Source organism: Neopelma chrysocephalum, unplaced genomic scaffold, assembly GCF_003984885.1.
Source record: "Neopelma chrysocephalum unplaced genomic scaffold, ASM398488v2 Primary Assembly neopelma1_63, whole genome shotgun sequence".
In the NCBI taxonomy this organism is placed as follows: Eukaryota; Metazoa; Chordata; class Aves; order Passeriformes; family Pipridae; genus Neopelma; species Neopelma chrysocephalum.
In genome coordinates this window covers 1,540,008-1,567,925 of record NW_020897720.1, presented here as the reverse complement: position 1 = coordinate 1,567,925, position 27,918 = coordinate 1,540,008, and the positions used below count along the sequence as shown (strand labels likewise).

Genomic DNA, 27,918 nt, shown 5'->3' with positions numbered 1-27,918 from the left:
TTATCTTCTTTCCCCAAATCATGATTCTATTCTTGCTCCTTTGAAGCATCCAGAAGCACAGGGTTTGAACTGGAATGCTCTGATGAAGCCCATTTCACAGTGAAGGAAAAGCTGAGTTTCCTTTTCCTGTGATGATATTCCCACTGCCATAAAAACACAAGTGCTTAAGATTCTGAGCCTGTACTTAAACAGAGCTACTGTTCACTACTTTGTATTTCAACTCTTCAAGGTGGCTCTCACTGCCAGCTCCAGGCTAGTTACAGTGATTCATACAAGCTTAACTTCTATAAAATTCCTTTGCAGAAGGACAAGTTCAGTTCACTATTCACCATCTGTCCTAGTTTGACTTCATAGTCAAACATTAACAAATTATGCTGTAAAATTAGGAATAAGAACTGTAATAAGGAGAAGGGAAGATTTATATCCTCTTTAAACTAGCTGTCCATGTAGGTTTTGTTGAACTAGCATGTACTAAGCTGAGTTCTCAGCTGAAGCCTCCACTAAAATGAGATCTTCAAATGAATTTCTTTTTCAGTACATTTCATTTAATTTCCCAAATGAGAGTTACACGGATACAGTTGATGTACTGTCTCACTGAAAACTTCTTTCCTTGAATTTTCATTATTTTATATATTTTTAAAAGCAGACAAATCTTGAGAGTACCCTTATATGCTTTTGATCCAATAGGCAACTGTTAAAACCCTTGTCTCTTTTGGAAGTCACAGTCTGCACAGAAAACCCCATTTAAATGGGTTCTGTTCATGTTACATTTCTCATTCAGCAATTATTATCTCTTCTCCTGATTTAAACAACTCATTTTCCCTCATTCACCATGTCATAAATCCAAATAGCTGAACCCATGCCCCATCTAAAACTTCATTTCTTAAGGAAAAAAAAAAAGCTGTGGTTACCTCTTTGGTAAAATTAGCTTCTGCTAATAGCTTAATTCATTTATCCATTTCTTTTATCCTTCCTCTCCCAAGACTGTTAACATTTCTAAACTTATTTTAAACTTATTTTAAACTTTTGATGTAACTTATCAGATATTCTGGGCATCATCTCCACAACTGCATAGAAGCTGCTCAGCACTCTTGAATATCATGTCTCAAAGATCACTCATGTGCAACTTCATTTTCCATGTGCCCATAACAGTTCTGCATACCTGGGCATGAATTTACTGTAGTTAAGCAGGGTCTTCTCCAAGTAAAACCCTTTTTCTCTTTCTTTGTCACATGTAAATGCAACTACAGAAAAAAGGCATTCCTACAAACATTTCTAGCACAAGCAATTCTTCTGTATTTCCATCAGCCAACCCACGTACCAATTGGATGGAGCTTTAGGGCTCACAGGCTGTGAGAGAGAAAGAACCCAACGGCACAAGATTCAGTCTATCAGGGTTAGGATTCATATCAGCTTCATGACAAGCTCCCTGTGTTCCATTGGGCCTACAAAATTACCTCCAAACTTATGTCTGGTATCTTTTTTCACAGCACACCCACTGCCATAGCTCTCCTCCACCAGTTCTTTCCTATCAACCCAATTCAGACGTTTCTTTTCTCCAGTTTTTCTACTTTTCTCTTTCTTTGTTTTTCTTCTTATTTTAGGAAAATCTATTTGTATCACTCAAGAGCCAAGTGCAGTTCTAGAGATTTGATGAATAGGCCCAACACACAGACACATGGTTTGTGAGTTGCCATGTATCATCTGCCTCATTTATCAGTGTGGAAACTTGCAGGACAGCAAAGTGCATTGGCTCCCTAAGAGTCCTGTTTCAGTCTCTGGGATAAAATCTGCTCCTCATGTTCTATTGTCCAATCATTTGTCAACACACTCAGATTTGCATTTTCTATTTCCTTTCTTTCTTATTCCAGTCAGCTGCAAGGCTCTTCCCTTGAGAAACACCAGATTATCCACACTTAATTGATTTCTTATGTTGATATCATTGGCAACGTTAAAGTAGAAAAAAACATAATGTGAGAAGTGAAATGTTAACTGGAATCCAATAATTCTTATAAAGTTGAAAAAAAAAATAACAAATTGATCTGCTCCCATACATTTCAGCAGTGATAAAACCAGGATTGCTACAGGATGGCACTCGAACACAACACGGTCGTTTTCCACTCGCTGTTTTTTATGCAAACAGCAATATAAACCCATCAGCTGACAGAGAAACGAGTAATTAGTGTCATTACCAGAGCAGACAAAGTCCTTCTTCTGCACCTCTGCCACCAGGAAGCCCCTGAGGCTGACGGGGGCCAGGCAGAAGGTGAACTGGCCGATGGTGCGGCGCTGCCGCAGCCAGTCCGACAGCCAAGCCAGGTGACAGTCACAGTGCAGGAAATTGGAGTGGAGCCGCCTGCAAAAGACACAAAAACCTGCAGTTATTGGTAGGGGTTTTTTTAAAACATAAGCCACAAATAGAGCAATCAAGTACAAGTCTGCCAGGCTCTACACTGCAGCTTCAGTAGGATCGCTGTAGGTTCTTGCCTGCGGCTAAGTCAGGGCTTGACTGTCCACGCTGCCATGTAACACACCCCAGGGAATGGCCTGAAGTTGTGCCAGGGGAGGTTTAGGTTGGATATTAGAAAAAGGTTCTTCCCCCAGAGGGTGGTTGGGCACTGAACAGGCTCCCCAGGGCAGCAGTGGGCACAGCACCAAGGCTGCCAGAGCTCAAGGAGTGTTTGGATGATACTCTAAAGGTACATGGGGTGACTCTTGGGGATGGTCCAGTGCAGGGCCAGGAGCTGGACTGGATGATCCTTGTGGGTCCCTTCCAGCTTGGCATATTATGTGATTTTGTGACACAAAGGCCACATATAAATTAGTACTATTATTTATAATGTCTTGGAAAAATGAAGTTCAATAATGACCCATCTACAGCTGGCAATTCCAGAGACGAGAACATGTAGAATTAGAGATTGTGACAAGTAATCACTTTGCCTGTGATTTTATATCACAAAGAATTGCATGAATGCGATATCTCTGAGTCAATTCAAAGAGTGGCTCGTCTAAACATGAGGACTAGGCTGAAAAACAGGATGATGGGCAATTCTTCCCTCTTCTCCCTCCTTTGAGGAGATGGGAAAAGAGGGAAGAGAGAACACCTCCACAGCAGAGTCTACTGACACCCTTTATGTTGCTGTGTTGCCTGTACAAATTCATCAATGCTCTTTTTACTGCAAATATGCAGGACCTAGACAGGAATTTTTAACTCATGTAGGATCTATCCATGCAGCTCCCTGTCCAGCCTGCTCCATGCCTGGCACCAGGGATTTGCACAAGAATTATCACACTTTGGGGACAAGTCTGCAAAACCATGATGTGTTCAGGGAGCAAATCTGGCAATTTTAATAGCTACCAAACTTAAGGTCAAAACAAAAGCCCAGGACACTAATTATTTCATTCCCGTAATGAGTCATAGATTTGCAGTGTTACCCCAAATGAAATGATAAACCAGATTGAAAATCCTGTCAGAAATGGTTAGACAAAGCATTATTCACTAACATTGCAGGCACAGAATTGGTGTGCACCGGATTTAGCCTTGTCCATCCTCCAAATAAATTAACTGTCTGCCTGGGAGCTGTTTGTACAGCACAGCAGCAGCACAGCTCAGCAGTGGCGCCCGGGCTGACAGTCCCCAGATTTGTATGTCTGGGGTGGGCAGCCATGGTAAAAAATACCCCACAAATCTGGAACTGAGAGTTTCTCCTGCAGAGATGGAAGGCACTGCTCTCCTGGGAGCACTGTAACATGTAATTGTTCTAGAAGGATGGCTACAAGACCTTGAGTTTAGGGCTCGTGAAGCTATTTAAGTGAAGCTGCAGTAAGTTAGATTTCTAGTAAAATGTTTTGTTATTATGAACCATTAACCTGCCTTTTTGTTGAAGGAAAGAATAAATAAATAAATAAATATCATTTAGGCAGAAATAACCCTTAGTAAGACTGTTCTAACTTAAGAGAGTCAGCATTTCATTTAAATCCTCAAGGTCTCATCCTTCCTACAGCAGTCAACAGTGATACTCAGGATCATCTTCCTTCAGGAACTGGAACTGAGCTCATCCCATGCCATTCCCTGCATCCCCTGCACAGGAATGTAAGGCAGGCAGGAGGAATAAATTTCACAAAAAGGGGCAGTTTTCCAATTCTGTGAGTTGCTTTTTTCCCCCTCACTAAATTGATAAAGCTGGGCCCTGGGGTTTCCTGTTTCAGTAGAGCAAACCACCACTGCTTTGCGTCAGCAGAGCCCTTCTTTTAATTGCTCAAGTTTTTTTTACACGGATACGATTTTCTTTGAGAAGAGACCACTTAGAGAGCCTATCAGTCTTTACAAAGCAGCCCATTAGAATATATTTTTGATAATTATATTAATGAATACAGCCACAAAAAGACTCCTCACAGTACTTCAAAAGCATTATACACCAATTCCCTGTGAACATGAAAGGCACTGAAGTGATTTTGCACATTTTCAGTTTACCCTCAAATAAAAAAATTAAAAGAAATTATGCAATTACCTGTCTCAGCAGTCACTCACACATGCAGAGACAACAGCACACTTACCATTAAGCAAATAGATACAGGGGACATGCTTTACCATAAATAAAGCTGTTTCAAGCAAAGGAAAGCAGATCAATAAAAACTAATTCCTGTCACTTCCAATCAAGGCTAAGAGATCAATGAAACTTAACAGCAGAAAAGACAGTTAAGTAAAAAAGGTTAGCACAGAAGAGCTGATTTTAGTAAAGAGTTCTTCAGGTGCTTCAAAATTTCTTGGCACTTCTCTCATTTCTTTTCATTCTTTCCCCTCAGAGGTCATGTTGAAGGTGAATATACCTTTTATTTTTCCTTCTGTGTTCTAAAATGAGCAGATTGTTTTGAGAGCCATGAAGAAAAAGCTATTTATCCACAGAACCATCACAGCAGATGTAGCTGCTGCAGAAGCAGCCTCAAATGTCCTGCTAATGGATCTCACTAGAGTGTAAAAGAGACACACAGGGAAAATATCCACAGTGCACTGGGCCTCAGCTGATGGGATAAAGGGCTTGTCCCTACTTAAGTACTTTCAGACCAGGGATTTCCTACAAGGAAAAGAAAAAGCACACCTAAGTGTGAAGCTCTTTGAGAAGGTTTACAGACTGATGATCGTTCTTGAGGAGAAGAGTCATCAAACTGTAACAGCATCATTCAATATCCATTTGGATTGAATTTGCATCAACAGCCAACAGATTAAATGGTAAATTTATTTCAGCTGTTACACCTCAGACAGCTTTCTCCTTCCCTGCAGACTCTTCACTGAGGTTGTATATTAATGCAGGAGAAACAGGCTATCAAGTGTGCTAAAGCTCAGGAAACTAGAGACAATATTAACGTTAACATTTCCCCCCCAAAAATATCCTTATGTAAATGTTTTACATAGGTGAACAAAAACTGATCAGTTTAACATATGCTCAGCTATATGTTAGTGGTTAGGGCAGTGCTACCCATGGACACAAAACCTGGTTAAATCAAAAGGGTATTAATTTGAACAGGTAATAGCCTGAACAGAAGATATTCAGAGAATATTAACTAATATGTAGTGATGAAAGCTTGTTTCATTAATAACTATAATTGATAAAGCATTAATTGTGAAAAGTGCTAAGATGACTTGGGGTAGAGGAAGAATTTTTAACACGTAGGAGCAGCAGAAAAAATTATGAAATGCTATTTGATTCCAGTATTTATCTTCTATTAATTGCTATTTTGGTGACTTTTCTGCCTCTGTTGAAACAGATGGAATGGAAGACTGAAAGCCAAAACATTTTGCTATATGTCCAGCTGTTTATATAGGACTTTTCAATTCCTATATTGATCTGCTAAGGGTACTGTGTGTTATTTGGCAATCTTTGGAGACTGAAACATGTCCCTTGATATTGATGAAACTCCCTTTAAAGAACATAAGGTGAAGGAATACAAATGCAAGTTTGCTAAAATTGCCCTTTTAGCCATAGACCCTAAATTAAATTTCCAGCAAATCCTTTTAGAGTGGGTCAGCATTCATGTTCTATAAAACGTGGCTCTCAGAATTCAATATAAAAGCTTCCCTTTATAAATCCTATTTATGACTTCCTTCCCTTTTTTTTTCTCTTTTCTTTTTTTTTTCCCCCCTTAATTACAGCAGAGGGGGATTAGTCAGTGTAAGTCTCCAGGGAGCTATAGACAAAGCCATCTCTGAAATTAAACTAAAAGGAAAATGGCAGAAGGCACCGAGCTGTGCTAACAGACAAGGGTGGCTAATCTGGAAAAGTCAGGCAAATTTTCTGGAGCACTGTGACCGAATAAGAAAAAGCAAAACTCCAGGAACCTTAACTCTACACCTTTATCTTCTTCATCCATTCCCTTCTAAAAGACAAATATTTCCATTTAAATAGATACATTAAGATCTAATAATGCCATCATTTAATGAAGAATGTAAATTTAAGTCAGAGGTTATCTGACACAGATTGACATAAGCAAGAGCCATTTTTCTTCAGGTCTGTTAATTTACTTAATATGATTTTACACAGGCATATGCAGCATCCTTGAAGCATTTCATTTTTTCAGTGGCACAGAAAATTTTCAGGCTAGCTACTATTTGCCTTTCTTTGCCTTTAGAACTAAATACATCTTGGTTGAATTTGAGATTTTGGAGGAAAAACAGATGCTTTGTTTAAACATGACTTTTTCTGAAGCTGTGTCTTGCCTAAAGCAATTTAAAGGAATAAGGTACTTAAAGAATACGGTTTTGGTGGGCTATGGCTAAATTATACAAATGGTCAGTCTAATTTCACATCTTTGTATTTTGGACTCCTAAAGATCAAAGCTTTTCCAGTGCAATGGCATCCAGCTAAAAAAAGATAGATTTGATGTAAGAGAAGCTTTTATAAAAAAATGCATCGGAATTAGTGACATCTTCTTTCAGATAGTATCTGGAAAAGACACTTTTTCAAGATCTTTAAAAATGCTTTGTTTCATCAATTAGTATTCTGATTTTGAAAAGAATAACTAGGACTGAAACACAGGATATTAACCAAATTCAATAATTTGATCCATCTGAGCAGTTTTTATGATCTTCATGATGTTCCAGCTTGGAAAACATTTCACATCATGGATTTTCCCATGGGGAAAAAAAAAATGCCAGTTTCATCTCTGGGTAAATTCAAATTCTTGATAAAACTGGATCTTAATTCTGGGTAAATCCAATACAGTGCCTGTCAGGGCCCTGAGGGCACCAGGCACCTTCACACCCCTGCCTGGGATACCCAGCTCTGCAGTCACCCAGGCCTCCAAGGCAGCCTGAGAGACTGAAATGAGATTATCACAGACAACAAACAGGCAAAGAGTTGGTTTACACCATCATTATATTATAATAATATTAGAAGATATTACTCACAGAGTCCTGATCTTTGGCATGTGATTGAAACTGGTAACAGGAATGCGGGTGATGTTGTTGTTGTTGAGGGTACTGTCAGGAGAAAAAAAAAAGAGAGAAAAGAGAATAATAGATTGGTCAATTATTTACATTTCTTCACCAACACACTATTCACAGAAACAAACTGATAAAATCCTTGGTAATAAATAAAGCAGCAAGACACACTCCCCAATACCTCTGACAATTTGTGACACACCATGAAAGATGATATTAGGGGGAAAACAACCAACAGCAGCATGAGAATGCCTCAAAGTTAGTGTTTACCATATTGGAGTAACCAGGAGTGCAGAAGATGAGTTTTTATTGACTACTGGAACAGACTCAGCCTTGTCGGTTCAGCTGCCACTTTGCTTGAAAACCTGGTGCAACTTGAGTGGAGGGACTTCAGACCAGGACCCAGCAGTGTGAAAGCTTTGCACTTACAGGGCTCATCTCACAAAAAAAGAGCTGTTGGCTCTCACAGCCTTGTTAACACAGCCTGCTGACATGGACAGACAGCTCAAATTGCTCTTTGGAAACAAAAGGACGGATGGGCTCCCTTTCCTCGGTTTCCTTATGAAAAAATATATGGGTAGTGGAAGGGGCTGCAATAAAACATGTCATGACCCAGGCATGTAAGGATTGCTGCTGCTCTATCAAAGCTGAGCCTAAAGAGAAAATAATCTCAGCTGCTGGGAGGGACCCCCTTAGAGCTTCTTATGGAAAATGAACTGGCTCGATTGCCATCAGCTGAGTGTGCTGCTCCCATTTACGGGGCTCCTAATTATATCAATGACTCTCTAGCAAATTAGAAGCTATAAAGTTTATCAAGATGGCACAGGAAATGGAAAGCACTCCAACAGGGTGTAATTGCCACGCTGCAAGTGCACCAAAGCTGGAAATGCTGCAGGCTGATTTGTTGGGAGAATGGATGGATCTGGTGGCGACTCCATGTCCCAGCGTGGCCAGTCCTGCCACTGTCTATTTGAAATGTGTGGTGCTCACAGCACCAAGGCATGGAGCAACCTCTGCTTTCTACAAGGGGCACAGCACTCCACAGGGTCACCTTGGTAGAAGTCACCATGTTCATAGTGTATGTTTATGTATGTGCTGAAGAAAATACCTGCTGAAGCAACCTAAAGGCATGTTCTCCTTCCCTGGACTATTCAGTTGTTCCAATGCCATATATTTACATAGGATATTTAATCAAAAGCTCTAGAAGAGTATTACAGAAGTTAACCAGCCCTCTTGGTCATCTGCCAGTTTAAAAACATTTTTACAATTCTGCCTAGAAATCCCTTGGCAGAGCCATCATCTACATCAGTAGATTCAAGCTAATTATATTATATCCTATTAAGACTGGTTTTTTGGGTACACAGGAAGACTCATGGGCACACTGGCAAAGCCAGGAGGTTGCAGGGTAACACAGCTCTGCACAGGCAGCCCAGGAGAGGGGTGTGAGCAGCTCTGATGCTGACAGCACTGTGCCTATGCTGCTGCTGCACTGCACCCCAGCAGGAAAGCACTCAACCACTTTGTTAGCAGGATCATAGCTGGTATTCCAGATGGATACACTGGCAATCTGGAGCCAGCATGGGGGCTGACATACCCATGACAGCAAACTGCATCAACAGAGCAAAATTCCCCTTCCTTTCCAAATCTGTGAGCACAGGGAGTTATGTCAGTAGAAGTAGAGTCTTGAAAATCTGGGATCTGCATGTGAGATCTGCTGCCAGAGATCTGTGTCAGTCGAGTCCCACACATTCACACACCAGGCTGATAAGAGCTGGAGGTCTTAGCATAACAAGGCTTATAGTATAACATGTAGTATTCATTCCAGATCCTCTGGAAAACTGAGGCTATCAGAAATCAGACAACAAATGCGTAGATAAGTATTGGGACCACTGGGTGTACAAATCACTGGCTTTGTGTATTCAGTTCCTCAACATGCAAGGAGTCAAACGCAGCCTGTTATAAATGTACTGAACAAGATGAAGAGGGAAACACCGTCAACTTGAGCAGTAAAGCTGCAAGCAAGCTCTCACATTCCTCAGCCACGTCCCTGGCAGCTGTGCAGCCCAGCCTGCACTTCTCTGCCGTGCTGTGGCTGCAGTGCTGGCAGTGACACACACAGCACCAGTGGACATCTGCAGGGCTGGAAGCTTTGCCTCTGAATTCCTGCTCATCTCATGATGACAACACACACATCCCACTGGCAGATTTTACACTGCAAAATGAACTTCTGTGTCATACCATTGCTACTGCTCAACTGCCTTATTTACCCAGTGATGCAACCACAGTCCTGTGTGGCCAGGGAGCCAAAACAAGCCTGTACAACAATTTCAGAAAGTGAACAAACCCATTAAAAGAGTGCATAAATATTTACATCAGCACACCCACCCGTCTGTATCGGTATTTATTTACTTTTTGGGAAGTTCAAATAGGGCTCACAAATGGAATTTGTAATTGCACCAATATTTCTTTTTCCTGTAAACATAAAAATATAATTCTGAGGCAAACCTCTGCCTCAGTTGCCTGTTACATTAAAACAAGCTATGAAGTCAGATGGAAGAACTTAGGTATAGAGTGATAAATAAAAGCCACATGTAAAGTCAGCTCACAAAAATCAAATCACATCCATGGCTGATGTCTGAATAGGTCACACATGGTGCTACAGGAGTCAGTGGAGGCTGTAGGAATTCAAGAGAGATTTTCTATTGATTTCAAAGGGACGTGGGTTGGATTCAGGCAGAATAGGCTGTGACAGTGAGCTTCCTTCTGCAGAGAACACATCCCTGGCTCCCAGTGTAATTCTTCTTGTGGATGCAAAAAGGTCACCCTTTACTGCCTGACTCGATGATTCAAAAGTATTTTAAAATTTCTTAAAAAATTCTATTTAGCAGCCAGAGCATTATTCCAATCACATGGTATTTCTGCTCATAAGACATCAAATGAGGGTGGCTAAGGTTTTGCAAAGGTTTCAAATATTTGCTTATTTTTAAATAAGCAATGGTTTCCCATAATTCATCAACAAATACATAACCCTCCTTCTAAGAATCCTAAGTCAGTGCTGAATTAATATATTCTTTAAACACAAATTTCAGAGATAACTCCAGCAGACAGCTATTGCACAGATGACTTAGTAGCATACTATTTCATTGATATTTAAATGTTAACCATAATGAAGGCAATAAAACATCTATGATAACAGCAATTATTTCAGAACAAAGGAGGCCAAACACTGCAAAGGGCACTAATTGCCAGTGAACTGCCTGCACTACAGCCCAGCTGAAGCTGCAGGAATTTACCCCTGCAGAGCACGCAGCTCCCACAGTGGGAACTCATTGGCTCTGGAATGGGAACGTGCTCAGGAGAGGTGTGCTCCAGAGACATTCTGCAAAGCTTTCCATCGTGCCTTCCCAGCAAGGATTTTTTAAGGGCTGTGTCCCGATAAGGGTGAGCACACAATACAGCAGCATTTTAGCACATGAAGGGAATTGTGCTCTAGTCGTCTGCCAGCTGCTCCAAGGCCCCAGCCTCATCTTGATCCTCCTAAGATCCAGATCCACAGAAACAGGTTCACAAACGCCAGGAAGCTGGGAGAAGTAGAAAACTTCCAGAATCTTCTGACTTCTCCAACATCATGTGCAGAAAATTATATTCTGCTGAGTTCTCGCCAGCCTTATACCTCCCACCTCTTCCAGAACCCTTGTCCCTTGCAAAAGCACTGTCCTCTCATTTAGAAGTCCTCTCCCTGTAAACTATTCACATCCAAACTGCTGAATCAGGAAACTGAGGTTATAGACAATATTATTTATGCCAGCCAACTTCCCACCTTGGGCCGTGATCCTTGTCAGATCTTGCAAGCTCAGCAGGAGCAGGACTGCAGCAGAGCTGAGGATCCTCCAAGGACTACTTGGAAGATGCATAACGTGAGATCAGCAATCTCTGAGATGGTACATCCTCCACCACCGTGAGCTGTCATAGTCCCACTGACTCCAATTTACAGCCCCAGAGGAGCTGCTCTCCTAACTCACTCCTCTGCCAGTTGTCCAAACTGGTTAGAGCCACGTGTGGAGCTGCTTTCCTCCTCCTGAAGAATAAAGCTGATTTATAGCCCCTACTAATCAAAACTTCTCTAAAGGAAAGAATGCTCAGTCTGCAATCCTGTCATGATTTGAAAACAGTTACTTATCTCCTTCCTCAAACTTTTGGTGCACATTTTTCTTCTGTTCTGGCTTGCTCCAAATTCATGTACACCACTGTATTTCCCTGACAAAGAGATCTTAATTACAGACTCAATGGAATGACAGTAAAATCATTAACATGTAGAAATGACTGTCATGTCTGTGGTTTTTTAGATAATATTTATGCATTATTCTTCACATCTTACTCCACCCTCTGGTATATACAAGTGTTCAGGACTAGATGAGAGTCAGAAAAAAATTATACTCCTAAGGCTAGAAGAAATCACAAAACTTTTATAGAAGAGAATTTGGGGGAAAAAAGTATAAATATATAAATTTTGAACCCTACTAATATTAAAGTATTTTACTTCAAAAACTTAATACTGACTTTTAAAATAAAGTATTTTATTTTAAAAACTGAGGAACTCTAAACATCCTTTCATGTCCCTTGGACTAATTCAGAGGTCAATAGTCAAACATCATCAATTCTGTAAATCACAGAGTACACAGAGATTTTGTTTCTATTACTTGGACTTCAATTAATGTAATTAAGAGCATACAATAAACACCAGAATGCCTGTCAACTTCTTCATGTGAAATACTACTTTCAGTACAATATATCTACATGCTCTATTCCAGTTTAGTAGACATGAACCAAAAGGATATTCTGGCAAGGATGTCAGAAAAAGTTACACAGTGTAACAGAATTACCTAAAATATTCACTATTCTGTAAAATAGTGACTGTCTCACTGTTTCCCAGTCACACTTCAAGTGGGAAAATCTATAGGAGTGTTGGGTTTTTTGTTAAATACACAACACTGTTTGATGACAAAACCACCTGGTACATCCCATCTTAAAAAAAGTTCTGGTATCCTAGTTTTTCACTGAGAAAAGGAAAAACTGCTATGCAGATGTCCATTTTTGTGACTATAAGGCATTTTCATAATGTACACAGATCACTAGCTGTGCATCAGTACAGCACCATACCCACAGTGATGCTTCTTGTTTACAGTCTGAAGAGATTCCAATGGAAGGGGCAGGGGAGACCTGTCAGATGCTGAAGATATTCCTTGTTGCTCGACGGTAAGAGACTGATTTTCTTTCCCATTCCATTTCTGCAGCTGATTAGCAAAGCAGCTAATCAAATTGAGAAATCTTAACTCAAATTTAATTCAAATTGAGAACACACTTCTCCCTGAGCCTTAACAAGCATGGTTGCTGGAGGCCCTAACACATGGCTGTGCTGGCCATTCAGGTTGGTGATCCACACCAGGCTGCTTTCGTGTCACATTTGGCTGACCACGGGACATTGCAGCATTTGCAAAATTCTCAGTTAGAAGGAGATATTCAGAGTCGTTTACTGATAGGTAAATGGGGAGAAAGATCTGCAAAGGCACCAGCTCAAATACTAGATTTCTGGTTTTGAATGCCTTTTATGCTTGGGCACTGTAGATTCTTTACAGGCTTCTAATACACGGGATTTGATAGCAGGAATCCTGCAAACACCAGCCCTCCTTTGGCAGCACGTTTCCAACTGTCTGTGGGCTTCAACCTCAGCTGTTCAGTTCCTTTTTCCTGCTCAAAACTCCCTCAACACTCTGTGGAAAGGAGAAGGTGCCGAGTTATCTTGCACTGTGATAAACCTGTGCTTTGAAAGTGAGACACTGAAATGGAGCAGCAAAGCAAAGGGACAGGGCTGGTGGGGCACAGCAGTGCCAGGCACTGCAGCACTAACAACTAACATTTCCTTCTGTCTCCTCCAATTACAGCACTGCTTTATCACGGGGTGCTCGGTGGCTGGGTGTGTAATCCCCGTGTTGTGTGTCCATAACACCATGTAATTGGGCCTAATGCAAGATTATTATCTGTGTGCATGCAATGGAGAGCCACAAACGGTGTGTCTGCAGCCTTGTAACGTTCCCAGGAGTGAATTACTGTCAGACTCCCCGATTACTGCTTCTCCCACAACTGCCTGGTTTCCAGGCTCCTGTCCCCAGTGCAACCATACATCCAGTAAATGAGAACAGGAAATTTATTCGGACTTAACCAAGGCATCTCCAAGCATAATTAAGCCTCTCATGTAAATAGTTTTCTTGGTAATGTTATTTCTGCTCAGAAGTGGGTGAACTGATGCAAAAATAGGCTGAACAGTCCACCCCAAGTTGCCAGTGGAGCTTGAAAGGCAACACTAGTCTGTCCCTGGCACTGCCAGAAACACAACTTCTCCAAAACCCAAAAGCTTTAGGCTGTGTGTGTGTAGTGTTGGTAAACAAAAATACATGAAGGAATCTTTTCACAGTTGTAGATGTGGGCTGAAACTGTGGAGCCCATGCAAGATTAGACATCACCATCAGTATTTATGCACATAAAGAGGAGGATCTAAGGATCTGTCTGAAATACCAGAGATGAAACAAACTTGGGTGACTGCATCTGCAGCAAAATTTAACATTAACAGTGGCAGTACCTTAGATCTCTGTGTTAGCACATCCATGTAATTTGCTTTTAAGCATCTCTTCAACTACATAAAAAGCCATGGCAAAGGGAAAAGACATTCTCTGTTTTTTGTATTCAAACAAGGGTTAAGCAAAGCAGTAACAGGTTTCAATTTCAGAATGGGGAATTTTCATTAGATACAGGGGAAATATTTCTTACAGTAAAAACAGGAAAAATACAGAAAGGAGCTGTACAGTGATCAGAAAGTGAAACCTGTAATAAAAGACTAAATGAATTCCTTTCAGGAATGGCGTAAGATTTGATGGGCCCAGAGCAGGACAGTAGACAACAACTTCAAACCCCTTCCACTCCTTACATACCACCCAATATAAATAACAGCAGCAATTCCAAAAAGGGAATCTAAATCTATATTTAGTAATAAAACCAAGACTTGAATTTTATACACTGCCATAATTAATGTTTGTAATTAACTTTCAGATTGCAGGGCAAAAAGGAGCTATATTTCCAATAGCTGTAAAGAGCTATTTTTCACACAGGTCAGGAGGAATTTGCATTGAATTAAATATTTACTGCTTCTTATGGCCTCTGATGAAAAAGCAAAATGGCCTTGGCACTGTATCCCTCAGCACTGAGTACAGTCACCCTCCACTTTCAAGGCATCCAAGCTTTGCTCATTAGGCAACGTCCAAAACTCACCTGGATCTTTTCAGAGTTCTGGGGAGTCCCAAGTGCCTCTTGTACTCGAGCCTTTGATCTCCCCACAGACTGTTTAAGTTAAAGCCCACAACTACCATGTGGGCAGATAATGAAAGCAACTGATGCTGCACTGATTAATCCGTTACTCTCGACTGTTAGAAAACATAATGATCTCACGAGGGGCCTTATTCACTGACATACAGCAGCAGAGCTCTGATCTGACACCTCAAATTAGCAGCAAAAGCAATAACAGCTGGGGTTTTGTCTCAATATTTGTACCCAACTCTAAAATGAGCTGGCACTGTCTAAGCGCTATTTTTAAACACAATGTTAGCCCAGGCAAATAACGTTCTAAATAGTCTCCAGGTGACAAGCAAAATCCACGGAAATAAAAATAACTAGTTGCCAATTTGTGGTTTCTGTTCTAGTATGAGTCTTTTGACAATCTGTTCACAAGTGTTCTCATCACAGCAAGGTGAGAGGCTCTAGCATTGTTAACTTGGGAAGCAGACATCAGAAATATGACTATCTCAAGGACACAGAGGAAAGAAAATGTTCCTTTTAGAAATGTATGGAAGAAATCAAATAAATAAGCTTAGCATGGAATTATGCACAAAACTGTCAGCAGTGTTTACTGCTACAATTGCCCAGTTCTTCCCATCCTGTGGCTAATTTTAATTTGCATATAACTGTCAGATTTTAACTATTTAAGTCTATTATAAAGGCCAGATGTTTATGGCAGATTTTTTTTCCCCTTGAAGGCGTGACATTACTTTCAAAACCATCAGAGTTTGGGGAAACTGAGCTATTATAATAACAAATTCTTTGCTTAAAATGCCTGTTTTGTCACCTGTCAAGAACCAGGATGATCACATTTGCCCACAGTGATAACTTTGGGTATATTAACCTAAGTCCTGTAATTGCTGCATTAACTCTTCTTTGAATCTGGCTGTGCCTTTGTCAGAGTCTCTGGGACTGGTGAGCTCAGGAGCTGAAGCTCAGAGCAGGGGAGAGGGAAAGGGAGGAATTTTAGCGATGAAAATGTTGGGCAAACTATGTAGCTAAATAGATTTGGACTAGGAATCAGTGCAAATAGGTAAAAGAGGCCAGAAAAAAATCATACTAGCCTGCACAATCAAAGGTTTTATGGTAGTATCTATACAAGCAGGAGCAAAATTAAGGATTCTGGTGACTTATGGCCAAACCTTTCCAGTGCTACCTTTAGCCCTGCATTTATGTTGGATGTGCATATATAAATATCATTATGCCTGAATTTCCTTGCTTACACTGAGAGAAGAGAAGAGAAGAGAAGAGAAGAGAAGAGAAGAGAAGAGAAGAGAAGAGAAGAGAAGAGAAGAGAAGAGAAGAGAGAAGAGAAGAGAAGAGGTAAAATAAAATATAATAAAGGTTATACGGAGACAGAGGGTCCGAAATTCATTGAGGTTATGTACTATGTTACATGTTAAATCAAGAATGTCACTCAAATAGTCTTACATTAAATGTCTTACTGCTTCCCCTTAAGGATGTTGCTCTTTCTGTACACAGAAAGACACAGCTATTTTCCCACACAATCAAATCACCTCTATTAGCTGTAGAAAATACAGGTAACCAGTTGCATCCCACAATTCTTTCTAACATCTATGACCAGTGAGAGTTGAAAAAGCTTTTTCTGAGAAATTTCAATCAGCTTTTCAATCTTTCACATGGCACTTTAATTCTAGGCAGAAAATACAAATTGAATTCAGCCTGAATGGAAATATAAAAGCGTTGGTGCAAAGACAAGAGAATGCAGGCTGAAATTATTCTGCCACTACTTTATTTTTGAAATAAGGATTCTCCAATAAGTTATTCTTCTAAACTCAGAAATGGCAAACGAATTGTTGTCAGCTTTTGGTTTGTTTTTTTTTTTTTTTTTGAATCAAGAAAATTTCCCAAGTCTTTGTCCAAAGGCTCCACGTTTTTCAGTACAGTGTAATGGGAATGTCTGCCGTGGCTCTAAATCCCAATTACATCCAGAATTTTTACTTGGACTCAGAGAAAGAAAAGTATTTCTGCAAACACTGTATAAATGTTTTGCATCATCAGGGTAGTTTTGATGTTTCTCTATGGTACCAAATTTCAGGGCTGATATTATTGCCTAGAACCACTGGGAATGAGTCCAATTGTCATAATACCCAGACCAATGTCTGCTGGAGTCAGAGCAAGTCCCATTGCTGATTTCAGCAGGGAGTGAATCTAGTCACTGCAATCTATTTATTTAGGCATAGAGTTTCACAGGAGCCACAGCAATCAAAAATATAATTGTATTCCATTCCAATTACCCCACATTTTTTTCATAGATTCATTTGAAAATCTCTTGTGCAATGAATTAATATAATTAAACTTAAAATAAATACAATTATTTTACTTTACTATAAATTCATTGTTAAGTAGATATGTTTTTATTTTTTTAGGTTACACAGGGATGTCTCATACTAAACGTGGCTCTTGGTGTTACCCAACTGCATGCATGTCAGGTACTGTTGTTTATGGATTCTGTGCTACTCCTGACAAAATCAATGCAAACTGGACTGGGTTCTCAATGAATACAGAGGTCTGAAAGCCTACCAGACTGCACTTATGAAAAAGATGAAAAAGAATCAACAAGATGGAGTCAGATTATACAAACCTTAAGTTTGATGCATCAGTTCTTCAGCAAAATAAACCAGTTTCTCATGTCCCTGCCTGAACAGTTGTTTCAGTTTAGTCCTTTCTGAAGCTGAAGCAGCCTTATAAACATAATCCAATTCAAACTAACACGGTTCAACTCCATAATTTGAAAGGAGCAAGCAATTTTGGTCATTTGTTCAGGCTGAAGGCATTTAATGATGGAGATTTCCAGGGTAAAAGGTTTCAGCATTCAGTCAGCTGAGTGCTGCAGTTTTCTTACAGGACTCCACCAGAAGAAATTCTAAAGAAATTGATTAAATTTGGATCGGAAAGGAACAGTGCCATTCTTCAAAACAGTGTTTTAACTTGTCCTATCCTCAGTACACTGCAACCTTAATGCTACAGCCTTACAGCAAAAGCCTCTGCCCTGACAGCCTCCCCCTCCGTGACAACCACAGCCTTTTCATACTGATCCATGTCACACCCCAGGGACAGAAAGGCCATTCCAAGTGGTACACAAAAATTAGTTGTCTTTTCCAAGCTAGAAAAAGTGACAAAATTGGTCTTTTGCATGGAAGGGGCTATGTGACAACACTGGGTCTCCTTGGGTTGGTCGTTGTGGCAGCCTGTGGCCACCTCAGCTCCTGCCGCAATGCGGCACCGCCCGCGGGACTGCGGCTGCTGCAGGTCCAGGGCTGGCCACTGGGAACAAAGAGGGATGAGCCACCAGCCCCACGTGTGACAGGTACATGCACACACAGCAAATGACACGGCACTGGTGGCAGTTTAGCCTGAGTGTCAGTGAAAAGGTTTCACTAATGCCGTGTATGAGGCGGGCGATGGGAATGCAGGGGGCTGACAGAACCTCTGAGCTGCATTTTCCCCCAACAGCAGAACTACCAGGTCCTGCAGGCAAAAGAATGCCCCTTATTCCTCTGGCCAGATTAGCTACTCTGATTTCAGTGTCTCAGCTGCCCCTCAGTTCCCAAGGCCATGGCATTTCCACTGGGAGAGAGCAGCAGGAAGAGATCTTCCATAGCTCCAGCAAGAGGACAATGGGCATGGTGCGGCACCAAACTGCAAAGGCAATTCTTGGCTTTGGACAGCAGAGGAAGGAAAAGAACCAAATCTTTCAAAGAGAGAACATTTCACCTTGACTGCCAAAATTGCCTCCCCAAAATGCAAGACACTCAGAAGATATTTGTGGAATAATTTTATATTCTAATAGTATGTAATGCCTCTACCTGCAAATCACACATGCTGGAAAGTAAGGCTAATATACAGGCTAATTTAAATCCATATGAATGAAATAGGGAATGTACACACACCACGTGAATTTAGACTTGCATGTACGAACCATTGTTAAGGAAAAGTTACATTTACAGAGGAAAGAAACGCTTTGAAAGAACAAAGACTACACGTAGTTTCTAGACAAGGGCAATTACATGTTTCTTGGTGAAGCTGGAAAGGGATCTGCTTTCCATCAGGATTTTATTTTAATAAGACATTAGACAGCGCTTGTGTGCATCACACAAGAAAAAGGTCAACATGTTTAAAAATGCCTATCTTTCCAATTTTTACATTGCTCCCAAACACCACCTGCCCATGACAAGCAGCACTACCTGCTCATATTCATGCATGCCTATGGAATATAGCGAAGAACCCATAACAATTGGAATAGCAAATACTCACAGCGTTTCACTTGCGTTCAGTCCACAGAGTGAAAAAGCGCAAAACAAAACACACACAGAAAAAAATTCGACGCGCTCACAATCTGTTCAGGAATATTCTACGTTAGCTAAATAAAAGGAGTCACACATCGTCCATACATGGCTGTATCTCTGCAATATCTGCATGCACACAAAATAAAATATACCTGCCATGGTGGATGGTCTGTCCTAACCATTTCAGCCTAAGTGCGACTGAAGCGTCTCACCTGGTTTCACGCCCTACCCGTGGATGGGAGGACGGGGGTGTCTCGCAGGCGGAATGGACCCAACCCTTTTAAGACACCGCTGAAATTGCCCAAGGAGCCAGTAGGAAGCGTGGGGGTGCCTGCGGCGGGGGCTACCCCCTCCCCAGAGCCCGCCCAGCCCACGGCCGCCTCTTGCACCAACGGGGGCTCCTCGGCGGCCTTCGGGCGCCGCCGCAGAGATGCTGCATTGCGGCAATTTATCGACCGCGGGAGCCAAGTCCGAGGCTGAGAGCCACGAGCAAGATCTGCTCTGCCACACTCCCTTCTCCCAACAAAGCTCCTGTGGTGTCAGGCACAACCCAAGATTCTGATGGCGAACAGAGGCCTTGCTGGTATGTGCTCCTACACCCCTTCAGCACAGCCATCGGCTTTTTTTCTACTTTACCCTCAAAGAAATCCCACTCTAAGCAAGAGTCTGGCACTTGCAGACCACTGATGTCTCATCCCACCCAGCACTGTGAAGACAAGGGGATGTGTGCAATTTTTAGGAATTAATAGCACAACTGTTCCTTGTTTCCTTCAATGGTTTTATGCAGCCATTGATGCTTTTCCAACTGACTGAGCTATTTTCTCATACCTCTAAAACACTGAAGGGCAACATGGTACATCACAGTAAAGGTTTCTGGATGACCTTAGAGCACCTTAAAATTTGTTTCTAAGGATCTGCAGATGTCCCAAGCATGGTCATCCATCACTCATATGGCCAAAAACAATGCATTCAGATTATTCACTCCGAAACAGAAACGTAAGAAATGTCATTCCACTTCAAAAATACTGAACCAGTTAATGTGAAATTGCTTCATTTATGATAATTTAATTAACATAGAAATTGTGATTATCTGTCTTCAAATGACTTTGATATTGTTTTATACTTCCACCCTTAAAGCAGCTCTTAAATTTTCTTTTTTTTCTTAAACCCCGAACTGCATATGTTACATAAATAAAGTCTAATTTATACTATTCATATGCCTTTCTTTTTCAAGTTTTAAAAATTATTTTTCTGATTTAACCATAACACACTTGCTTGCACACATATACTTGCACACACATATACTTACGTTATATGCATAACCTTGTGAACAGCAGGAAAAATAGACACAATTTGATCTTTAGATGAGAAGTTTCCACCAATGCTTTGTTTTTCAGGTGCAGTTGTAGTTATCTACCTCACTTCCAAGCTAACTATCTACACATTACTGATTTGATTTCTAATTTACTACAGGCACAATATTATTGTCTCAGCCTAAAACATTGGACTATGCCAGTAATAAGTAATACATTGTACCCTGATCCCTGCAGCTACAGTTCAAATATTTGACACCTTGCTTGAATTGGGAGCTCAGCAATGCTGGTACACAGAGCTCCCATCGTGATCTTACTCTCTCTTTCCAGAAAAAAAGACTTCTGAGTCCTCCCTTGTATAAAGACTGGCTGAGGCTCAGAGCCTTTGTCCATGTTGTTGTACTTAGCACAGTAGAGGGACAAAAGGAACCTCTGAGAAAGACAAAAATGTTTAGGTCATAAACAGTGCCTTGAATTGCACACAGAAAAAAAGAAGGGAACTGTTAACTGTTAAGATTTTTTGAAATCTTCATTTTTTTCCCGTTGTGGTGACTGACCCCGGAGCAAGAGGGGATTCCCGCGCACACCACCAGTTCTGGACCCCGAACAGTGTCACAGAAGGGCTGAGGACATCCTGGGATATCTGATATTGATATCACAGAACCCTGTGCTACAGAGACATGCAGCCTCCTCCCCCAACAAAGAGGCTGTTGATGCTGACAGAATTACATCCAGCTACCGTAGTCTCGTCATCCTGCTGCTTTGGGGAGTCATATAAACAACAAACTGCAAGGTACGGCATAAAATGACTATTCATCTGCCTTGAACTCGTTAAGTTCCCTCAGAACTGTGTCATCACCTCAACTTTACCAGCAAGGAGTTTTATTCCCATCCTAGTCTTCAGCTCAGCTCTTGGTTAAGGTGTTGAGCCGCATGTCTGCATTAAATACACAGTTGAGTGTCCTCTGGATTAAGTCGTTCACATTCATTCGACTTTCAACAGTCAAAATGCTTGTTCTACATCTTTTATATTACTGATGAAGAAACTATATTAGTCAAAGGGGAGGGAGGGCAGGTCACAAGATGAGCAGAGCATGCAAATGAAACAATTAATATCATGGCAGAGAAGGTTTGCCAGAAATCTCTGAGTCTCCTGGAGTTTTGACTTTGGAATCTCTCGGAGCAGTGACTGCAGCACCAATGAAGGGCTTAAACCACACAACCCATAAAGGCTGGGCTTCTTCAAAAAGCATATTGGTCAGTGATTCATGAAACTAATAATTCTAACCTGGCACCGCTCTTATCTTGATAAGTTCTGCAGCCGGTACGGCTCCAGGCTATTCTTAAAGGGAAAAAAACCCTCCGACCTAATGGGGCAGGGAAGGAGAATGAGCACAGCATTCAACTACTACATATGCTCCAGGAAGGGAAAAATCCATCTTTTCTAAATATGTAACACAATTAGGGCCCCGCACCGAGGATCGAGAGGAATGTTCATCAATTTGCGAGGACATGCCTGGAATGCGGCAGGATTAGCAAAACCATTGATCAATGAATTTATGCAAATATATTCTCCCCATAAAAGAGAGAGCTACATTACATCTGTAACAGGCACCAGTGATTTTCAGAGACCCTCTTTTACCCACTCTTATTTTATCTCGGCTGGTCTTTGATAGAAAGCCTGTCACCACGGTGCCATCTGGACAGTGTTCCCTTCACCATGCTGTACTTCCAACCTCCCATTTGTAATCTGCTGCAAACAGAGGTTATCTCAGACTTCATTTCCACATCTCGAGCAGCCACACCACATCTCCCACGGACATGCATCAGCAAATAAAAACATTTCTTATCAAGCAACCCTGTAAGCACCCCATCTCCCCTCCATCAATTCTTTACTCTGATTATGCATCTCATTTCCCTAGGGTCCAGTGGGGGGGCAGTACCTTTCTAAAAGTTCACCAGAAAAAGGCATTTCTGCAGTTCATCTTATCTCTGATTTATATAACTGAAATTGTAATAACAGCAGCCAGGAGCATTCCTCCTTCCCTTACAGACCTACAGCGACACAGGAAGAACAGGAAAGGTATAAACTCCAGGACAGTCTAATAAATAATGGAGCAAGGAAAAGTGGAAATTCCCATTTGCCCACTGGCACCTCTGTATTCTGAGTGCACCATTTCTCAGTTGCCAAACCAACTCCTGTTCTTCCTCTGGCATAATCTGTCCGTGACACAAGCTCAACACAGAAAGCTGAGGATGCTCTTAGATGCCAAATTCCTTGGTTTTCACTTAATTTTACCTGACAGATAGATACTTCAATTACTCATACACTGCTAGCGGTTACACCCTTCAGTTTTTTTTTTACTACACATATTATTTACATGTTGACTGATGAAGTAAATAAATATTTTAACTTACTTTTATTCATTTACATAAATTTGAGCTAACACACAACCTTGGGGAAGAGAAAAAAACCCCAACAAACAAAAAACCAAAACCAAAAAAACAAAAACCAAACCCACAAGAAAACTGAACCAAAACCCCCATCATTTTAATTTCATTGTATGAATAAGTACACCAGCTATGCACATCATTTTAGATAGAATTCTCATTTTCATTATTGTATTTAGGCATTTTGGTATCAGTTATAGGAACACAATTTACAGAGTTCAAATTTGATCCTGATTGCCTCAACCGACCATAATTTCCAGCAAAATAGAGGAGGAAATCACATTTGTGTGGCATTTTCAGGCTTTCATTAAGCAATGACATCTCATATATTTAGAATTATGTCATGACTTTCATTCCCTGTCTCTCCAGGTTGGGAAAGCAAATAAAAATCTTTTATCTAGTTAAGACATGCCCAGAATAGCAGTTTGCAAATAAGTAAAACTGACTACATAACTGAGCGTTCAGCATACAGAGGCAACCCTAGGAACAATTAAATCCTGCCTGTAGCACAAAATATTAATTTCTGTTTAAAAAAGTTCTTAAAAGTTTGCTATGACAAAAGGTAGTGAGCGTTATAGGCACACTTCATCCATGACACCTCCATCAGAAATTGTGTGGACTAAATCTTTTACAAAACGTAATCTTTTATAACAGCAACGCACTGGATCGAAACGAGGAAAGCAGGAATAACCCTATTCCACTGGTAAGATGCTTGCAATGACTGGATGTGTCAGACAATGCACAGAACTGGGGGCTGCAGACCGGACTGGTCTGACAGATCGTGCTGTGTCCCGCTGAACACAGCTTGGGGCTGGAGCAGAGCTTGGAAACGCCCGCGCAGCCCTTGGAGTTCTGTGCTTCTGTGGGTTTGTCATGGAGCACGAATAGGAGTGAGGCAGAAATATTTGGAGAGATAAGCTTCTATATACAAACACTGACACAACAACTATAATTTCTAAGACTCCTATCATTTTCGTTTCAAGATTTCGCAGATGGAAGGGTGGCGTGTTTTCCTTTATTACGTTTGGCAATCGGAGAAAAAAATAATTCTTTTTAAAGATAAAATATTTAGGGCTTATTTGGAATTGAAGTTACAAATATTTGGATGTCTCTACTTGTACTTTTTCAGTATTATTTCTGAAGGAATTGCCATGATTTTTCACGCTAAAGTGTCCGAAGTGGAATGGTGGAACCCCACGTGTGTAGTTTGTTGCTACGGACTCGATGCTCATTCACTTCAAAAAGCAGGTGAGCTCAGGAAGGAGGATTTTCAGACACAGTGCTATTACATGAAAGACCTACAATTAACATGACTAACAACAAACAACCCCCCAAATCATTCTGTGCTAGCTCTGTACAGCAAGAACTCATTTGCCGTCTTTAATAGAATACTACCCGCAGACCTCCCAGGATTAGCTCTTGGTAGGATAAAATCTTGTGCAACAAACAGAATGTGTTCAACCTCCGATCCCTCTGGCTATCATTATAAAGTAGGAGCAAAAACAGCTTTTACAACATAAAGAAAATACTCCACCTAAGTTGTCAACAGTGACTCGTAATTCTTTCTGTGCTGTCCACATGCTATAACTGCCATGTCACCACACAGTTTTCGAGCTACCCCAGAGAGACAAAACAATGATAAATAAATTAAAGGGGTTTTTGCTAAATTGAGTTCTGTTTCTTACTGAGAAAAATTGTTCAGCTCCTCCAGTCTAATGACAATAGCGTGTTCAGTCACTCGATATTGCTGCTTTATCCAGTTTGAGCTTGTTGAACCACGTTGAAATTAATTCCTTTTATTCATGCATCCTAAGGGACTGGAGGTGAAATTCTGAGCTCTCAAAGAGTTTTATCTCCTATCCTTCATAATATTGCACATTTGGAAATAAAGCTATGGACTAATTTCTAATCTACAACAATAGATAGATATGAACGATATGGTCACACACTATAAGGAATACTGGCCAAGTTCATTTTGAAGACTACTTTGGGGTGGTTTGGTTTTTTGTTGGGTTTTTTTTTAATAATCTTTTGGAAGTTTTTTTAATAACTTTTAATCATGCTTACGGCTACACTAATACATATTTCTCAATAATACTGTTATTGCCAGATATTTGCCATGGGACATAAGTAAAAACTAAGCAGAACAGAAAACCTTCTCCTACTAAAAAAAGCTTTAGTTAGTGAAGGTTTCACACCAGTTTTCTTCAACTCTTCTGTGCATTTCTATTCCAACAGGTCATAAGATAGTTAATACCTTTTGCCATTCATTTATGAATATATGCACCTTTTACATTTTATTATTGTTTTAGTTGTTGCACACATCTTTCTATGTCTTGGAATGCAAGACCAAAACCACTGAAATATGCTTTATCATCTAATAAAAAGGGGGAAAGGAAGTATGTCAAGATGAAAAATCCCTATTTTATCAACAGATAGAAACCAAAACCTTCATGGGAATAAAATCTGACACAAAAATGAACAAAACCAGTCCCAGTGCAGAACTACCAGGAAAGGACGTTTAGGTAAGCGTGCCACTTCCACGTGTCATTGCTCAGGCATCATTCTCACCTTGCTGCAGGGGCAAAGACAATCCACAGAAGGCACCAAAGCACTTCATACTCAACATTTTCGCATCTTTTAACCCAAAACTCAGAGTCAGCAGTAGCACTTGGCACCTGCATTAGGTGAGACCATAGGATCAGGGACACCTTTCATGGCATTCCAAACACAGAGGCTCATAAACACAGAAGTGACAAAAAGCCTGTGCTTGCACCGGGAGCTGCATTGCCTTGGTCTGATCCAAGCTGCAGTTGACGTTCTCAACTCACTGCACCACATCAGCTACTGAAATTAGGCACAAATTTCAGTGTCATTGTCATCTCTACCTCTGTGCTATTTGCTGGTACAGGAACATATTCATAAAACAAATACAAGAAAATAAAAATAGTAAGAGAAAACAATTTGTGAATAAACAGAAATAACACGGACCATGGCGGGCTCTTCACTTTGAAGGATACCTGCACAACTTCCTTCCCTTCCTACAGCTACTGAACTACAGAGCTCCTTGCACTCATGATTTTTGAGGAACTCAACCTGGGTGAGAAGTGTGATCCAGAAACCAAAGTGTTGCTAAAGAAAGCATTCTTAGTTTTATTTTTTGAGTATTGCAAAGCACTTCATCTCTGCCTCGAGTTCTCTACAGAATTTAGAATTCTGTAGATGGGCGGCGCACGCAGAGAAAAGATGCAGGAATGGAAATATTCGATATCAGAAAGGTCACAAGATTTCGATAAGATAAAGAGGAAATCCATTATTTGGTACCCTTGCAAACTATTCAAACAAATAATTATTTTTTTTTGCCAGAATCATTAAATATTTTCTACATATTGCATTATAGGTTAAACTATATCTGTGCAAAATGCACGCTGTATCTGAAATGATGAAATTTGGTTTCACTTGTTAAGGTTCTTTGATGGTTCAGATCATTTTATATTTTAGCACTTACGACTATTTTACAACTGAAGATATGATATTCTCTGGGGCATTTAGCAAATTTATTTTGATAGAGAGATCAAATGCTCAGACTTTGAAGAACAACATGGAAAAAAATCGTATTACATTGGAAGCATAAAACTCACATTTTGTGACTGCAAGAAAAATAAGTTTAGAAATAGATATTATCAATCTATTTTCTCATCTTTTAGAATTAAGATTGATTTTTCCTGTAGCAGTGTGTCTGTGCTGAAATTAAAAATGTATTAAAGAACTGATTATGATGTATTTTATATATCCTCCTCTTCTCCCACCCAAAAATAACTGGCACAGAATTAACCAATTAAAAGCAGAAGAGGTAAATAAACTAATTCAAAATTTCCTACATCTTGGGGAGAAGGGATGCATTCCCAGCAACTTCTGCAGAGCCTGCAGAACTCAGTATTTTACAGAAAAAGCCTCCATTTATTGTCCAGCCTATTTCAGTGAAAGTTATAGCACAGTCTGCTGTCAGGGGAGGACTGATTCACTCTCTGCAGATATGGAAAATCAGTCCATCAAAAAAAAAAAGAAAAAAAAAGCCAATTTTTAAAGGAGTTCATTTTTTTTTCTTTTCTTCCTTTCTTTCACCACACAGTAGACTTTTCAATCTGACAGACAAGTAGAACTTCATAGTGGTAACACATTACGTTTCCTGAAAAGTGCTATTAATATAGAATGTGAACAATACTCTTGAAAGCATAAGTTCCCACATAAGAGACTCGTCAGAAACCTACTGCTAACTCAATATGAGCAACACATACTATCTGATCAACAGCAGTGTCCCAGCCTGGGAGACAGAGGGGCCAAAGGCACCTCAGCTGGCCCTGACAGACACAGCCACCACTCCCAGGTCCCTCAGACTGCTGAGTGGGTGCTGACACTGGTGGCAGAACTCCTTGAGCATCAGCACAAGGTGTGTAAAGCCCTTGGGCAAGAGCGCCCTGTGTTGTCACATGTGTACTCAGCCCTCTGTGATGTGTGGCACAGGGCTGCCCGTACAGCCCACTGTTCTGCCTGTACAGCCCACTGCCCATCTCATACAACCCACTGCCCTGCCTGTACAGCCCACTGACCATCCCGTACAGCCCACTGCCCTGCCCATCCCATACAGCCCACTGCCCTGCCTGTACAGCCCACTGCCCATCTCATACAGTCCACTGCCCTGCCCGCTCTCAGGAGCCAAAGGCAATGTCGTGACTCTGCTGAGTCTCCAGGTGCCAGGAGCGTGTGAGGCAGGTGCTTATTTTAACCACCTACCATTTGCTGTTTCATCCCATGTAATTTAAGGGCAAGCTCTGCAGCAGTCTGGGCAGGCCTTCCCTGCTGTACTTAAGTATCAACGATGTCACTGCTGGTCCAGCACCAACTCGAGGTCACATGCCAAGGATTTCAGTTTTGGAGGGGTCGTGTGTTACCCCCAGCCCCTTCCATTTCAGCTTGGAACTATGTGCTTTCACAAGTATTAACACTCAGCTTTGCAGGA

At 40.8% G+C, this 27,918-nt stretch overlaps 1 protein-coding gene across 2 annotated transcripts in view; it reads right to left on the bottom strand.

Annotated features, from left to right (window-relative positions):
• SLIT3 (slit guidance ligand 3) overlaps positions 1–27,918 on the bottom strand; it is a 479,718-nt gene that overhangs the window by 182,920 nt on the left and 268,880 nt on the right. For both annotated transcript variants that reach the window (XM_027682483.1, XM_027682484.1), the window contains 2 exons: positions 7,406–7,477; positions 2,193–2,356 (listed from right to left, as the gene is read on the bottom strand). In XM_027682483.1, coding sequence (XP_027538284.1) covers positions 2,193–2,356; positions 7,406–7,477 — 236 coding nt within the window. The remainder of the gene's footprint in view (positions 1–2,192; positions 2,357–7,405; positions 7,478–27,918) is intronic.